Below are 17,488 nucleotides of genomic sequence, written 5' to 3' on the forward strand. Positions count from 1 at the left end.
ATGAAACTGGCCACAAGTCGCAAAGGAGTCGGTATATAAGTATGTATTATAAATAAACTAAGTACGATACTCACATGATCTTATGCCCATCAGCGATGAGCCTGGGCAGCAGGTCCCTCGCGTTCTGCCTGCCGACGCGCCCGTGGTTCTTGACTATGACCTTCGGTATGTACTTCTTGTAGTTCTTCTCTACATCGCTCGGCGATTTGTTCTCCTCGATTATGGCACGGTACCTGGGAAAATACTTGGTTAGAAATTCATAAGAGTCTATAAGCGATAAGACAGCAGATTGTATATGGCCTAGTTACGTTATTATGTAAAATTGTTAAATTATTTCTTGGTGTACACCAAGAAATAATCTATATCTATCTAAATAAGTGCATATGTTGAGACAAACGTTCAGATTTTCATATGCAATCGTTGATGTTTATAATAATGTCCTGCTAGCCGAATTTTGACCACGGCGGCCAATCTCAATTATTATTGAGATCAGCCATCTACGCAGGAGTAGATTATAGTGCCCAAGTGTGCGCGCAGTACACAGGAGCACTCTCTGTTCCATCGCTCTCATAACCCAATGGGACGGATTGACCGACACGACTGGAGAGAGCTAGGCGCAGGACCGACTGCTTTACATGCCCATCCGACAGCATGGATCGTTTCACTGTTTCGGACATCAGGTGATCAGCCTTCTATGTCCTAACCAAACTTGGAACCACAATTTAGAAACACAAATTGATTGTCCCACCCGGGAATCGAACCCGGGGCCTCTGGGTCATGAAGCGAAGCTTCTACCACTAGACCACAGAGGCAGTCGTTGATGTTTAAAACCACAGTCAGAAGGCACTGGTTATGGTTATGTGGTCATACCTACAACATACCTACCTACTTATGTGATCATTGTCATTGGCTGCTCTTTATCCTGATCGAAAATCAAGAAGGAGCTATGCTGCGTGTAAGTTTGATTGAAATTTTATAAGTAAATACTAACCGAAGGGTAAAAGTTTGTTTTGCACTAAATACCTAAAAATAGGCACTAACACGTGCTAAATTAGTGTTTGTGTAAATGGATATCGCAGCGAGAGCAATGCTTCTTAGAACCAATATAGATTGACCTCTATGAACTATAATAGAACTCAATCTGAATACAGTCCAACGCAGATCAATTGCATCATTGCAGTCTTCTTATTTGATAGGTACAACATAGGAGCTAAAATGCAAAATCAAGATTGGCTATAGTTGTGTATAGATATGCCACTTATACATATGTTACGTGTAAATGAAATTAACTTTGAATTGATTTTTAGCTGCAGGCATCTTTGTACTATTGTCTTAAGTTGAAAATAGATCCTTAATGGCGAAATATAATGGTTCTTCAGTAATGAGAGTGGTGTGGCATGTAATTTGCTTGTTTGTATGGGAACTAATTAATTGTTATATCTATCACCTATTGTCTCACTGTCTGTGTACGTACAGCAGGGTATGAAAAAATACAGTCAATGGTCGAGGTCTAGTAAACTCTAACACATGTAAAAAAATGTTTTCATGATCTCATGAACTATTTGTTTAAATACAATATTTTTATCACTTTACTGACTTTCTATCATGTAGGTAATTAAAATGCCAATAACTATAATTGATTAGAACTAATTATCATCATTAAATTAGAAAGTGTCTCCATGTGGACATGGTCAAATCATATGTATAAAAACTATTCTTATTATCTTGAATGAAGGATGATGTATATGTATACCTATACTGGTGTACATTCAATATTCGTTTTTTGACCCTTAACCAGACAGTGTACCATACGAGACCACATCATTTTGAACTTTAAAACCAATTAAAAAATACTAGTGGCCAGTGTTCAACACTTGTGCATTAATTATAAGCTTACATTCACTGCAACTGCTGTTTACACAGCTTCTTGTTGCACTAAATAACCCAATAAACTCACATATCAGTGATCCCGAGGCCCAGCAGCTCGCCCTTGTGCTGTGGGTACTTGATCTCGGGGATCTTGTTGTCGCGGACATCGTTGCGCACTTGCTGGAAGTAGTAGTTGAACGTGGCCTCGTCCAAGTCTATGAGGTCCAATACTCGAGGGATCTGGAGACAAATGTTGGATTATAGAATAGAATAGATTCTTAATTTATTTACATGAATGTGTTGTTACAAAGAATAAAAGTACAGCTACATCATGCGCTAATTTATGGCTGCTTATTAGGTATCTTATCACTTAATATTCAACTAAGGCTGAGGGCGAGAAGACTGAAGACTGAAATCAGACGAGTGAACCACAACAGCTGCATGCAGTCACTATATTCAACTAAAAATATATATTCTATTCTGTTCCAAAAACATATAAGCTCACATAAGATACACTGGAGAAAAATAATTCAAAATGATTACCACTTTTGATTATAATATCAATTGTGACCTAAGACTCCATTTCCTGCCTGTTGCGATTAGCAATCAGTGAAGTGTTACATAGTTGCTGGTCATACACATGTTATGTATTTTCAGAGAGATTTTAAACTATATTCACCTCAACTTTGGCCCCTAACAATATCTATTGTGATTTTTCCATGTTAATTTCTTAGTTTTACCATTTTTGTTGTTATAAAACATAGGCAAGCAAAACAGAAAGAGTGGTTAGCTGAAGATCACCCCAATATGGAACAGATTCCCATGATGCATATTCTATTCTTTCTGAAGGGCTACCATGGGGTGGAATTAAAATGTGTCAAAAGTTCCCCGTCATACTTGCCCTTGAGGCATTGCATGATGTAAGTGAGGGTGATGCTAAACTTTTATAACATCTTAATTGTTTCCCATTCTAGCCGTTCTGGGGGTTAATGTATCTGCACTGAAATTGCTCATATGCCCTCATTAAAAGTCCTATTTATTTCCACATTGGCTAGTTACAGGTGTTGTGTTAGATTCAAGCATGTACTAATTAGCAGATACATTTGATATGATCTATGTATTGAGCATGCAGATGTGTGAGCAAGTGGTATGATTGAAATGTTTGTGTAGTTATTGATATTCCATAATATACTAGTATTATTGAAATATGATGGGTAGGTATACAACATGGGGGGTCCTGCCCCCTTACCAATAGTGATTATGATAACGTAAGCCAACTTTAGGAGGCCATGATCAGTAGGAAAATGAATGAAAACAAATCAGCTATGAGTAATTATAATAACAACAACAATGTAATAGAATAGATGAATTTTGTATTTTTCTTAGTGAAGCTTAGTCTCACCTTGAAGCGGATCCTCAGCTCGAACTCCCTGGCTTCCAAAGTTAATATCTTGCGATTATCATTAACAAAATATTCCGTCCCAAATATACGGAGCGCGAACAGCGTACGTGTAAGTGGCGATATCTTATATTTCTTACACAATATAATACACAAGTCTTCAGCTGTAAGTTCACTTGAACAAGAAATCACATTAGGCACAAGATCAAAGTCACACACCCAAACTTTTACGTTCATTCCCGAAGCCATTATTTGTTTTTATCAAAACATAAAAAATACATGGGACGCTCACAGGTTCCAAGGAACCTTTCAAAATGTTTTTACACTTTTTAACACAAATTCACATAGAAAATTCATTTTTGTGACCAATGCTAGGGTCTCATGATTCAAGAAATACAAGAAAGCTTAAAATTCCAGCGATTTCTGAATAAAATTAAATAACAAATCGACATCGACGTCGTCGTCGTCGAAGTTTTTTTTGACAAGTTGTTTTTTTAATATGTGATGCGACGGTTTGACTGCCAGTCGTCCACGAGAATATTATAGGTAAATCTGTGGCTGCGTTTATAAAATAAAACGAATAAAAAAGAAAATGTTCCTTGCTCGACTCGTACTTGTGAGATTTGGGAATATTTTCCGTTAAATTTTCATCAGCTTCTTACAGGCGATAGCCGAAAGTCGAAAGCTAGCCTTGCGAGACCAATAACATGATGACGTATAAAGTATAATGCATTCCAGTGAAATCACAAGATAACTCTTGCTGATTATAAACTAGGTACAAACCCGCAACATTTATAAGTTATAACACGAGAAGCCTTTGAGAATGAGGTGGTTATTATTATAGCAAGAGATCACTGGCTTGGTGTATGTCAGGCTACTGCTGTCTTGATATATATTTTTAATCTGTAATTTGTGAATAAATAAATTAAAAAGTAAAATGTCAAAAACATGTGCGCCGCTGTCGTTGTGCGGTGTGCTGTATTTTGTTTGCCTAAAACTTTTCGGCAAGTTGCTATTTAGTTAACAGTTATCCAAATAACTCATGCAAGTTTTGCATGAAATGTGTAGAAATGTCCTATCCTAATTTAACTGTTGCCCTCAAAGCTTTGGGCCTTCACGCCACAACAACAGAGCTAGCGGAAGCATGTCAACATGTTGGGGTTAGTTTTTTATTATTATCTTTTCTTCATATAAAGTTCTTTATCAAAATAAAATTTTATTATTTACTCGTAAGCTTGGAGTCTACGTAGCTAATTCGAGAAGAATTTATTCATATCCAACAGCCCTTACATATATTTTTTTTGGAAATAGGTATGTACACTTACTTTACATTCATGTAAGTAATATTTTGTAATTCATTGTACATATTGTGTGTTTCAGAAATGTCTTGCAGATCAATCTATGGGACTTCAAGGAGCTGTACAAGTTCTCTCTGAACACATATTAAATTTTGATGATGCAAAACTATTCAAAAAATACCTTTCAAACATACTTTTGGCTGTGGTTTCATCCAAAGTGCCACTGAAACCCGTTTTCTCTAAGCCCGAGTTTCAAAGTTGCTGTGATTCGGAGAAATGGAACCACTTGGAATACTCTGTGGTCCTGGCTATCCTTTGTGATCATCCCGATGTTATGCAGTAAGTTAACAAACTTGTCTGTCCAGTCTGTAAGTTAATTCACATCAGTTGAACAGTCTTGTTTTCGAAGATTACCAATTTAAACAGTAAACTATATTAATGTTTAAATTTTCTTACCCTACCCTGGTCCCGCTCTATTGTAATATTTCAATTTCATGAAACCTATTACAAATAGTATTAAACTACATATATTTATTTAACAAAACCCTTTTTTCCAAACCAGATATGCACTGAAGTATTTTGAAATCAACCCTATACCACCATATGAAGTGTTTATTGACCACAATGAGGCATACAAGGTGGCACCGAAGAAACGAAGGCTGCAAGACAGTCGACAGAAGATCACGGACCAACACATAGTCACATGTTGCTACACATTGCTGTCCAAACTTCCTAATGAATTGTCCATGAAATGGGACTGGACCAATTTCGTCACTGGATTTGGAAGCCATAGTGATCCTAATATAAGATGGTAAGAATTAATATTTAAATTATTTTTAGTTCAACAAAAAACACAGATAATACACACACACACACGCACTCACGCCTTGTACTAATGTACTCCCTTGCGGGGTAGGCAGAGGTGCATTGCTGCACCCACTTTTCGCCACACAGATAATATTGTACCATAAATAAAACCAATCATCAGTAGGTATCCTTTCACAGGATGACCTCAACAGATTTTTGCCCCAATGGCTGAAAGCACATGATCAGGAATGGTAATCAGTTTATATGGAGGCTATGACCCAGCAGTGGGATGCTAAACAAGCTACCTACATTTTAAAATAACCTTTTATTTTCTCCAACTACTAACATACTTATTTTGTTGATTTCCAGGATGGTCAAGGAGTGTATGGTGATCTTGACAAACATGACAGAAGTGGAATCTTCCTTCCTGGCCAAGAACATGAACTTGACACCCAGACATACTTTAGAAATCCTGAATAAATCTAGCAAGGACTCAGTTTTCACAGTTGATGAGAGTATATCAGATGCAAACTTTGGAGGAGATAGTGTTATTAATATTGATGGTATTTTGCTGCCAATCTTTGACAAATGTAATGTCCAAAGTGGGAACCTAGTGCCAGTAAAATCGTGTGTCAATAACCTTCGTAGTCTGGCCTTGGCTGTGGCGTCAGGTATGTAAATAAACTTTTATTTACACATTTGTTACATATAATGTATGTAATAGGCAATGACTCTTTAAAATATTTAACATTGCAATCATGTTAATAATACCCTTTATCTTCTAATCTAACATATTATGTATGTGTGCACAGGCATCTCAGACTGACTGACAGTCATCGTGTCTTGGGGATAAAATTTTACATGGCAGTGGTGGCCCTCTTTAAAAACCGTCTAAAAACCATCATCATCAAGCCAATAATCATTGCTGAGCCATACATTATTTGTTAGATATTTTTATTATCATCATCATCCTGATCTTGATCATTGATATATGGCTCACAGTATATTCTCCATTCAGCTCGGTTTGATGCTCGTTACTCTTATGATTCCTGTATTTTTTCTCTGAAGTACGTTTTTTTTTTGATGGAGCTAAAATGATAGAATGACTGTCAATGTCTGCTCTTCACCCCACAGGTCAAGCGTTATCCCTGATGGGCCCAGTGGGATCGGGCAAGACGTCGCTAGTGGAACACCTGGCAGCCATCACGGGTCGCAAGGGATCTGCATTCAAGAAGGTATGTATATTTTCTAGAAACCTCTGCTTTTCCTTATATGGTTTTCATAACTTATTTAGATGCTATTTATCAAAATCCGTTTATGTTTGAAGGAATAACAAGCACACACACTCACAAACTTCTCACAAGTTACAAGTTATTCAGAATGTCTTTTACCCATTCACATAAAAACTACTCAATGAATTTACATGAAATTTGGTATGCTACTGCATGCAGCTGACACCCTACAACACATAGCCATATACGTTATATCCCGTTAATCCCACGGGAAACTTTGAGGTGAAGTGAAGCTACAAATAGTATACTAATGTATAATTTCTCTCCTCTGAGGTAGTCTGGAAGAAATTCTCTGATTAATAAGGCCGGCAATTGTACCGTCTATGTTGTGCATTTCCTATTGTAGTTTCTGTGTTAGTGTGCAATAAAGAATTATCTATCTAGGTATCTATACTTAATAACTTGTTTGTCCCTGCCAGGTGCAACTAGGAGACCAGACGGACTCGCGCATGCTGCTCGGCTCGCACCAGTGCACCGACATCCCGGGCGAGTTCGTGTGGAGGCCCGGCGTGCTCACTGAGGTTACGATAATATACTTACAGGGTGTTGCCAAATTGCAGACTTCAACTAAGCAGCTTAAGCAAGACTTGTTAAGAGATATATTTTAAAGAAATTAAATTATCAGTGCATTTTTTTAATTTATTGAAGCTTTCTTGGCAATACTGATTTTAAACAAATAATTTTTTAACCATTCACACTAGCTTTGTAGGGTGCCTGCGAGAGTATATATCAATCGAAAAGGCGGTGTTTACGGGCCCTTTTTGAACACCTTTTAAAAATCGCGTGTCCAAAAAAGAATCATAAATTTTTAAACTTCGTAGACCTAAAGTCGCTCAAGCTGCTCACAAAGAGCCTATTTCTTGTAATAATACATAAGTTTATCATAAGAACACCCGCAATAAATCTGTAAAACATTAAATTACAAATAGCACTGTGTCCCCTCAGGCTGTACAAAACGGACACTGGCTGCTACTAGAAGACATTGACTGCGCCGCTTTGGATGTCGCATCCACCCTCAGCTCCTTATTGGAGAGAAATACGCTCTCTGTACCTGGTTACAGAGACTCTTTGCCCGTCACGCCTGGGTTCCAGCTGTTTGTGACACAAAGGTAAGAAAATAAGTTTTAAAAGTAAAAGTTCACAACAAAATCGAGAAGGAAGTAGTAAAGTAAATAAGTACATAGGTATAAAGTAAACATACTATACTTAGTTCTGATAGCCAGTTGAGATAGTAGATTTTTGGCCGTGATTGACCTAATGTTTTTATTGCGGCCAATCCTTGACTATACACTATACTGTATATACTATGCACATGATTTGTAATTGGCCGGAATAAGACTCGCTAGAGTAAATTAGATACTATAACCAAGCAAATTAGTCAGAAATTTTGTATTTCATATGTTAATTTCATAATAAATTTCTTTCAGAACCCTAGTTACAAACTATGGCTTCCAAAAGAAAATGTCTAGCTCAAGCACATTGCTCCAAAAACATTTGACCCAAATCAATGTAGAACCTCTATCACGATCCGAACTGTCAGAAATCATACAAACATTGTACCCGGCTTTGACTACCATTATCCCGAGAATGATCGAAGTATTCATGATGTTCTCAGTGGGTAGCCATGACACGTCATTGCAGACGACTGAAACCCTTAGTTCCGATAAGGAAACTACAAATGTAAGCATCATGAGAGGCTCTAGACTGATTTCTACACGAGATCTCTTGAAGTGGTGCTCTCGAGCTGTGGTAGGATTTGACGTCACAAGTCCTGAAGCGGCACTGAAAGTACTACAAGATGCCCTTGACATATTCACGTGCTCCGTAGCCTCGCCTGAACACAGACTGGAGTTGGCGAAGAAAGTCGGTCTGTGCTTAGGCATCGTTGAGACTAAATCTGAATTCTATTGCAAGCACTACAAGCCGAATGTTGCTCTTAACGCGTCGGCTTTAGAAGTCGGACGCGCCAAAGTTACACGCAAAGAGAAGAGCTTGGAATCCGTAGATTTTGACAACAAGCAAGTAGTGTTTTCTTTCACCCGTCAGTCTGCGTGCTTGCTTGAACGAATAGCGTGCTGCGTCACGTCGAATGAACCGGTACTATTGGTCGGTGAAACCGGAACCGGAAAGACGTCATCTGTGCAATACCTAGCTAGACAAACGGGCCATAAACTTGTCGTCATAAACATGAACCAGCAATCGGACTCTGCCGACCTCCTCGGAGGGTATAAGCCCGTCGATCTCAAGTACGTCATCAAACCGCTTAGATACGAATTCGAGGAAATGTTCAAAAACTTCTACAATGTGGAGAAGAATAAAAAGTTTCTGAATCACATTCACACTTGCTACGAGAGTGAGAGTTGGCCCGCTCTGCTCACGCTCATGAAGCAAAGCCATAAAGCAGCCGTAAGTAGACTGAAGAACGAAAAGAACGATAAAAAGTTACAGACGTGGTTATCATTTGGAATGAAGCTGACAAAGCTCGAGCAGCAAATAAAAGCAGCTTACAGACTGACGTTTGCGTTCATAGAAGGTTCTCTAGTCAAAGCCATGCAGGAAGGCCATTGGGTGTTGCTAGACGAAATCAACTTGGCCTCAGCAGAAATCTTAGAATGCCTGGCCGGTTTGCTAGAAGACAAAGATGAAACGGTAGACCTGTTAGAAAAGGGTGACAAAGTCCCTATAAAAAGACATCCAGATTTCACCCTCTTTGCTTGTATGAATCCAGCGACGGACGTTGGGAAGAAAGACTTGCCTGTAGGCTTGAGGAATAGGTTCACCGAGTTCTTCATCGATGAATTGACCGAGAGGAATGACTTAATGTTGCTGATCGGTGATTATTTGTACCACATGAACCTTAGTGGAGCTGTTTTAGAGGCTATATTCTTATTCTACTCAACAATCAGGAAAGAAGCGAAGCTGAATCTTGTTGACGGTGCAGGTAATTTATTTAATCTCTCATCAATTTCATTTGTTTTACAGTGAATACTTTATTAGTCCACATGTAAATTAATATATAAACATTTCAGGTAATGCTCCCCACTATTCGCTTCGAACCCTGTGCAGGGCCCTCACTGCTGCGGCTAAAGCCAAATGTGGTACGGTAGCCAGGTCGCTATTTGAGGCCTTCTGTCTTTCATTTCTGACGCAACTGGACAGCTCTTCGCATCCCAAAGTCGAAGCCATGATCGCCAAGTAAGTTCATAACATAACTGTAAGGATACTTTTATAATGTATTTAGGGTTTCTGGTCGAGAATTCTCGAGCTCGAGAAGATTCGAGAAATTCGGCTTGGTTCGAGACGAGAAAAAAATCTGAAGACTCGAGAATTTCTCGAGCCTTGAGATAAAAATTAAGAATATTCAATTCGAATTTTCCTGCGCCGCTTTTAACAACACACACGCATACCATGCGCGTGTATTATGATTTATTATGTTTCATCTCCATTTAAGCTAGTGCTGTACTGATAATACCAATGAATGGTTAAAAGATAACGTAGTAATAGTTCGTACTGTGTTTTAGTTCAGGTGGACCAAAAGAAGTCATCCGATGTTGTTTGGCTCTCATTATTTTTCGAAATGAAAACCTTCAATTCTCATATTAGATTATGTTTATTTGAATAATTACAATTTTATTTGTAAATTCGAGAAGATGATATCGGCCAAATAGGCGCCGTCACAATTGATTGCCATACGGGCTCGTTTTAAGGCATTTCTCATCACTTCAGCGAAAACTTCGGGCGAGAGATTCTCGCACTCGTGTCGAATGTTGTCCTTAAGGGCTTCCAGAGACGAGCTTATTCACATAAACACGGGACTTCAAAAAACCCCAGAAAAACTGACTGAAACGGCTATATTGCAGGGAAAAATTACAGATAAAACGAAAAAAAAAGGCGACCCGAGAACTGAATAAACACAATATTATTCTGCGTTCTCGGGGAGTATAGCAGTCCACGGCTTTTGAAATTGTATTCTGCATTTGTCTAGTCCACCAATATAAAAACTGATTTGAAATTGGCGGCCATTTGCACAAATGAGAGTAACTTCCAATAAGGTGATTACTTTTGGCCCACCTTGTACTATAGTAATAAGTAGCTAGCTAGACAGCTAATTATGAGTATTTAGTAGAATATTTTAGTTGTGATTAAGTTGACAAAGTAAAAAGCGAAGATTTTGTGTATTTTTTAAAAATTAAGACTTTTTTCTAAAGGTCTTCTTAGAAAGGCTCGAGACTCGAGAAGACTCGAGAATTTGGGCTCGAGAATTCTCGAAGCTCGAGAACGAAAACAGGTCGAGAAATCAGAAACCCTAAATGTATTCCTTTGTTATTTCTTTATTAGGTATTCATTATAAATTGTTTGTTCGTAGGGCTGTTATTGGAAAGAAAAACATCAAGTCGGTTATAAACCAAGTAATACCCGAACCTCAGATTCGCGGTCAAAACTTCCTTCTATTTGAAGGTCATTGGATACCGCAAGGGAAACTCGAAATAGCGATTCCAGAAGGATACATTCTAACACCGACAGTCAGGAAGAATCTTCGTGATATCGCGCGTATTATCTCTTTGGGTCGTCTTCCCGTGTTGCTACAAGGAGACACGTCTGTGGGAAAAACATCCCTCATTACATATATCGCCAAAGCATCCGGAAATTACTGTGTTCGGATAAATAACCACGAACATACCGACTTACAAGAGTATATAGGCTCATACGCTACTGACGCCAGTGGCAAGCTAGTGTTCAAAGAAGGCGTGTTAGTGGAAGCTATGAGGAAAGGATACTGGATCATCCTGGACGAGTTGAACTTAGCTCCAAGTGACGTTTTAGAAGCTCTAAACAGGGTCCTAGATGACAACCGGGAACTATACATTCCAGAGACACAAGAAGTCATCAAAGCTGATCCTAATTTTATGCTTTTCGCGACACAAAATCCACCAGGTCTATACGGGGGTCGTAAAATGTTGTCAAGGGCTTTCAGGAACCGATTTGTGGAATTACATTTCGATGAGATACCAAGAAATGAGTTGGAAACGATTTTGCACCAAAGGTGTCACATTCCGCCTGCGTATAGCAAAAAGATGATAGCTGTAATGGCGGACCTGCAAGTGCGGAGGAGAGGATCAGCCGCCGTCCAAGGCAAAGACGGCTTCATCACTCTAAGAGACTTGTTCAGATGGGGCCAAAGATACAAATTAGCCTCCAAAGACAAGCTGACAGAAGACAAATTCTACGATTGGGACCAGCACATAGCTGATGAAGGGTACTTGGTCCTTGCCGGTAAAGTTCGACAACCAGATGAAAGGAGTATCATTGAGGAAGTTATAGAAAAGCATATAAAGAGGATAGTTGGTCCGGATAACCTGTTCAGCCTTCATGCGACGACGTCACCAGTCACGAAACCATATCTGGAGCTACTTCTAAATAACCAGCTAGAGGAGTTCTCCCATGTCGTATGGACTTACAATATGAGACGGCTGGCAGTGCTAATAGCCAAATCATTCACGTTTAACGAGCCGGTGTTGCTCGTGGGAGAGACTGGCTGTGGAAAGACGACAATCTGCCAAGTCCTGGCCACGTTGAGGAAGAGCCAACTGCTGACTGTGAACTGCCACATGCACACGGAAAGTTCCGACTTCCTCGGGGGTCTGAGACCAGTGCGGCAGTACAAGAATGATGGACGAATGTTTGAGTGGGTCGACGGGCCCTTGGTGAAAGCTATGGAAAACGGAGACATGTTTTTAGCTGATGAAATATCGCTGGCTGACGACAGCGTTTTAGAAAGAATGAACTCTCTGTTAGAACCGGAGAGGCAGCTAGTATTAGCCGAACGAGGAATGGAGGAAAGTTCAGACATCGTAGTCATTACCGCCGCCGATAACTTCCATTTCATAGGAACCATGAATCCCGGTGGAGACTATGGAAAGAAAGAACTGTCACCAGCCCTCAGAAACAGATTTACAGAAATATGGTGCGACAGCGTCTCGAGCAGGGAAGACTTACTGGCGGTCCTTGAGAAGAGTGTAAACCAAGGCATATCATTAGGAAATCAAGAGGATGGAAGTTCCGGTATCGGCACCTGCATTCTAGATTTTGCCAACTGGCTGAAGAACTCGGAAGTGACTAACAAATTCCCGTTCAGTATACGAGATCTTCTTTCATGGGTCCATTTCATAAACAGCACTGTCAGTAAAGGACAATTGGACACCCCTGAAGCGTATGTGCACGGCGCTTGTATGACTTTCTTGGACTGTTTTGGCACAGCCCTAACCGGGCACATAGAGACTGAAACTTTGTTCTTGCTGCGAAAAAATGCCATCAAACTCCTTCTGGACCAGATAAAGACCGTAGGCAACGAGTACACAGAAAGTTTAAGAGAATCATTGAGCAGCAAGAAAAGTAACTTTGTAGCAGAGACACAGGATAATAAGTTCGGTATCAAGCCATTCTACATTGAATGTGGACCTCATGTGGGTAGTTATAAAGATGAGCAGAGCTTCACGTTTACCGCGCCGACGACTGGTTCCAACACGTTGCGGTTGCTGCGTGGCCTGCAGTTGAACAAGGCCATCCTGCTAGAAGGCAACCCTGGAGTCGGCAAGACTAGTCTTGTCACGGCGCTGGCTAAGGCGTCCGGACATAAAGTTGTCCGCATCAATTTGAGTGACCAAACCGTAAGTTTACATTATATTTATTTACTTTTCTGTTTCTTTGTATTGGTTGTATAGTTGCTGTTTCTTTCTTTTGGTAATAGTTGCTATAGTATGTTGTTTTTGTTTTAGGATATAACAGATCTATTCGGCACAGACTTGCCAACTGAAGATGGCTCGTTTACCTTCAAAGAAGGAGCATTTTTGAGCGCACTGCAAAATGGTGACTGGATATTACTGGACGAGCTCAACTTAGCCCCTCAACCAGTTTTAGAAGGTCTGAACGCCTGTTTGGACCACAGAGGGGAAGTGTTTATTCCAGAGCTCGGGAAAACTTTTAAAGTTAAACAACAGACTCGTCTGTTCGCTTGCCAGAATCCGTTGAAACAAGGCGGGGCTAGGCGAGGATTGCCCGTCTCCTTCCTGAATAGATTCACACAGGTCTATATCGACACATTGACAGAAGAAGACTTAATCTTCATTGTTGAGTCTCAATACCCGGATTTATCCAAGGATGTCCTCCACAGAATAGTTAAATTCAACTGCAAAGTGGCCCATGAAGTGTCTGTGTTGCAATCTTGGGGCCACCGCGGCGGACCCTGGGAAATGAACCTGAGAGACATACAAAGATGGTGCGAAGCGTTACTTATGGACGTATACACCGGCTTAGACGAATGTCCTGGAAAGTTCGTTGAAATGCTGTACATAAACAGAATGAGGACCGTCGAAGACAAACAAAAGATGACGGAAATTTATGACGAGTTTTTCAATCCCGAATATCCAAGAAGCGATTCTTCGCCTCAATTTAACGTGGAAGAAGATGGCATATCCATTGGAGGCGTGTTTATCAAAAGGAATATTAAGAAAGGGTTTAAGAACAGACGAGCAATGGAAACCAACATGGTGATCCTGAGAAACCAAATGCCAGTCCTCAAAGCATTGGCCCAAAGTGTGAACATGAACTGGTTATCCATCCTGGTGGGTCCAACAGCCACTGGAAAGAGCAGCGTGGTACAAGTGCTGGCTGATCTTACGGGCAACGACCTACAAGTGGTTCCTGTGACGTCAGCCATGGACGTCTCTGATCTACTGGGAGGGTTCGAGCAAATAGACTACAACAGGACCCTAGAAAATATATTCGATAAAATCGAAACTTTAACCATCGAGACAGTCCGAGTCACGTGGATAACACAAGAGAGCGCCAAATGGGGCTCCAATAAACTACTCAGCCACCTGTATCAATACAAATCATTGCAGTCCAGCTTTACAAACAACAGCTACACGAGCGACGAAATACAAAAGTTCAACGACAAAATCGACCTACTTTCAAAACACTGCGATAAACTACTCGAATGCAAGACCAGTAGCGATACACACAGCAGAATACAAGAAATAGCTGCTAGCTTATCTGCATTAAAATCGAAAGTGGCCAAAACTTCGTCGGTCAATGCTGGCGGGAAATTCGAATGGATTGATGCTCTTCTCGTAAAAACAATGATGGAAGGGTCTTGGCTGCTTCTTGACAATGTCAATCTGACCTCAGCCGCTGTATTAGATAGACTCAACGGCTTATTGGAACCGAATGGTGTTCTAAGCATTCCCGAAAGAGGAGAAAAGAGTGAACTAACTCCGCATCCTAATTTCCGTGTTTTCTTCACAATGGACCCCAAACATGGAGAAATCTCCAGAGCAATGAGAAACAGAGGCATAGAGATATTCATACTAAGACCCGAGGATTACGAGACGAGGCTTTCGGAGACGGTTTCGTTTATGGACCTGGATGCTTTGCTGGCGTCGTGTGGTTTGCCGAAGCAGTACCACGCTCTGAGCGTTGAATGTCACGAGCTAATGGCTTCATTTGTACGAGGTTTGTTTGTTTTCTATTCTAGCTAACTTTATATGACATAACTTCTTAAAAAACGTTCTATAATCTTGTTCATGTTTTCAGGACTTGAGAGGCCCACAATCTCGCACTTATTGCAAGCGGCCCATCTGACCTGGCAACAGATCGTTCGGGGCATCCCCTACACTACTGCGTTTACAAACAGCTTCTCAGATGTTTACATCAAACCGAGGTGTGGCGGGGACTTTTCGGCCTCCGTCACCGCAGCACTGGCTGAAATGAAAAACTCCATGCTCACCGCCTTGCTAAAGCTATTAGAAGAAAAAACTATCGACGTTCTAGATTCAAACGAAACAAACCACACGTTGACTGTAAAAGGCCTATGTGCGGACTCTTCGTATGAAGTTGCCAAGCAAGATTCGTATCTAGCAGTCCAGCAATGCAGTGATAGTAATGTCGACTTTGGTCTGCATGTTTTAACATCTTTATTCGCTGCATATCAAAAGTGCCGGCACGAAAGACTTGACATCCTACACAGTTTGATCAAAGAACAGGTGGGCACTACGTCCAATGAGAAGTTAAAGGCGTTATGCCTGCAACTAAATGAACTAATCTTCAATAATCTAAAGAAATTCGGAGGTGACCCTGAAACTTTCCAACGATTTTTCCCAGAGGCGTATGACACGACAGCAGATTTACAGACATCGAATGTGAAATCTGCATTAGTGTACACTGAGTTGTGGAAAGTGTTTATAAAGAGTCAAATACCGGAAGGAAACTTCTCTACATTCGATTATGCTAAAGCAGTAGCCTCCGGTGATTTGACAGATGATTTCGTCGAGTACCCCATCCTCAAACATTCACTGCTGTACTTACAAACCGTAGACCAACTCATCGAAAACGGTATAAAGGCAGCCGAAGAAAACCTTGACGATGAAAACGTATGCAAACTATTCCAACTTCTAAACTGGCGGTATAGATTCGTGAAAATTTGCTCCGTGCCCATATTTACTAAAGCCAAAAATAAGAAAACGCCAATTCTGAAGGAGGAAATTGTGCCATTGCTGTATATCCATAGCAAATGGCTACAGAGTCATTTACTAGAACAGCTTGTGAAGCTAAGAGAAGAAGGGCGGTCGTCTACATTATTCGACAACTTCAACAGAACATTGAAAGACCAAATGCTACAAGACCAAGACCACTCGATACTAACAAAGCTTTGCAAGAAACTGAAAAAGTTGTACGGACAACCTAAACTGTACGAAAATGCAAGCGAATATGAGCGCTGTGTAGAACGAGCCAACGTCTACAATGCAGCCACACTAGACTTGAGTCAACCAATCGAAAGACAACTACAAAAACTGGCCATCGAAAGTTCTGGAATATGTGATTTGCGTTTTGCTGTAGATGTGCCTGAAATTGAAGCCCTGGAATATATGAAGGAATATATAGCTAAAACTCTAGAAAGCAAACGGGAAGATACCGTAGGTTTGGAACATAGACTGATGCCAATCAACGCTTACGTAATCCAAAGGGTGCTAACTCTATTGCAAACTCATTTGTTCCTGGTCACGTCAAAACTAAATGTGGCTGACAAATTGAATGAAAAGTTTTGGAACACGGGATCCCCGTTGGATATTGAAGTCAAGGAGCTTCTTATAAATCTTGTGGACTTGGCCAAAGTGACTAAAGGATTCCCTCCCCAGTTTTTGACCTTTTTACAAATGGTTCTCAAGTTGCAAGATGGGGAATTGACAGAGAATTATCATCGGTAAGTTTATTACTCTTATTATTTATCCTTCTGGGCTTTTGTATTCATTGCTTACCTTTCACTCTCTTCTCTCTTACATAAACCCCACTACAATAAAGAAATTCTGTGAAATTGATTCACGTGGATCAACATTTTTACTAATTACGCATTTACTACGTATATTTCAGCCTATCGAGCCTTCTATACACATTCTGGGACGAGTTCTACTCCCAATCCCTCGCGTCACCAGCCCAGCATCCCCTGGTCTTCCTCACCCTGACCAACGAGCCCAAGGCAGAGGACAGCCTCGAGATTCCTCTCAACACCAAGAGGATGTCGACTAACCTGCCGCTCCTACCTTATTATGTGCAGAAGCTGACTGTTTCTGGGGAGTATGAGGGTAAGCGCTTTTAACTTCTGACCCTATATGGATCTGTGTAGGTATATATGTTTGCGTTTGTCTATGGCGCTATTATACCTGAATGGAGATTTGTAAGCTATGGGTTTCTTCGTTTAGTCCACTCTGGCGTCTGGTGGACATTATAGCCTTCCTAGAAGCGTCACTGCACCCTTGACCTTGCTTATG

The 17,488-nt window shown here is 40.4% G+C and overlaps 2 protein-coding genes across 2 annotated transcripts in view; one reads left to right on the forward strand and one right to left on the reverse strand.

Moving 5' to 3' along the window:
* Positions 1-3,775, reverse strand: part of LOC105395070 (tyrosine-protein kinase hopscotch) — a 28,475-nt gene extending 24,700 nt beyond the window's left edge. The window contains exons 1-3 of the mRNA XM_048627843.1: positions 3,272-3,775; positions 1,958-2,109; positions 75-233 (exon numbers count right to left, since the gene is read on the reverse strand). Coding sequence (XP_048483800.1) covers positions 75-233; positions 1,958-2,109; positions 3,272-3,517 — 557 coding nt within the window. The 5' untranslated portion in view covers positions 3,518-3,775. The remainder of the gene's footprint in view (positions 1-74; positions 234-1,957; positions 2,110-3,271) is intronic.
* Positions 3,776-4,213: 438 nt separating this feature from the next.
* LOC105391443 (midasin) overlaps positions 4,214-17,488 on the forward strand; it is a 34,835-nt gene continuing 21,560 nt past the window's right edge. The window contains exons 1-13 of the mRNA XM_048627841.1: positions 4,214-4,428; positions 4,649-4,905; positions 5,129-5,377; positions 5,743-6,044; positions 6,508-6,608; positions 7,085-7,186; positions 7,611-7,774; positions 8,093-9,606; positions 9,695-9,860; positions 11,032-13,333; positions 13,442-15,176; positions 15,258-16,923; positions 17,091-17,302. Of these exons, the coding sequence (XP_048483798.1) occupies positions 4,324-4,428; positions 4,649-4,905; positions 5,129-5,377; positions 5,743-6,044; positions 6,508-6,608; positions 7,085-7,186; positions 7,611-7,774; positions 8,093-9,606; positions 9,695-9,860; positions 11,032-13,333; positions 13,442-15,176; positions 15,258-16,923; positions 17,091-17,302 (8,875 nt within the window). The 5' untranslated portion in view covers positions 4,214-4,323. The remainder of the gene's footprint in view (positions 4,429-4,648; positions 4,906-5,128; positions 5,378-5,742; positions 6,045-6,507; positions 6,609-7,084; positions 7,187-7,610; positions 7,775-8,092; positions 9,607-9,694; positions 9,861-11,031; positions 13,334-13,441; positions 15,177-15,257; positions 16,924-17,090; positions 17,303-17,488) is intronic.

The sequence above is a fragment of the Plutella xylostella genome, chromosome 19, assembly GCF_932276165.1.
Source record: "Plutella xylostella chromosome 19, ilPluXylo3.1, whole genome shotgun sequence".
Classification (NCBI taxonomy): domain Eukaryota; kingdom Metazoa; phylum Arthropoda; class Insecta; order Lepidoptera; family Plutellidae; genus Plutella; species Plutella xylostella.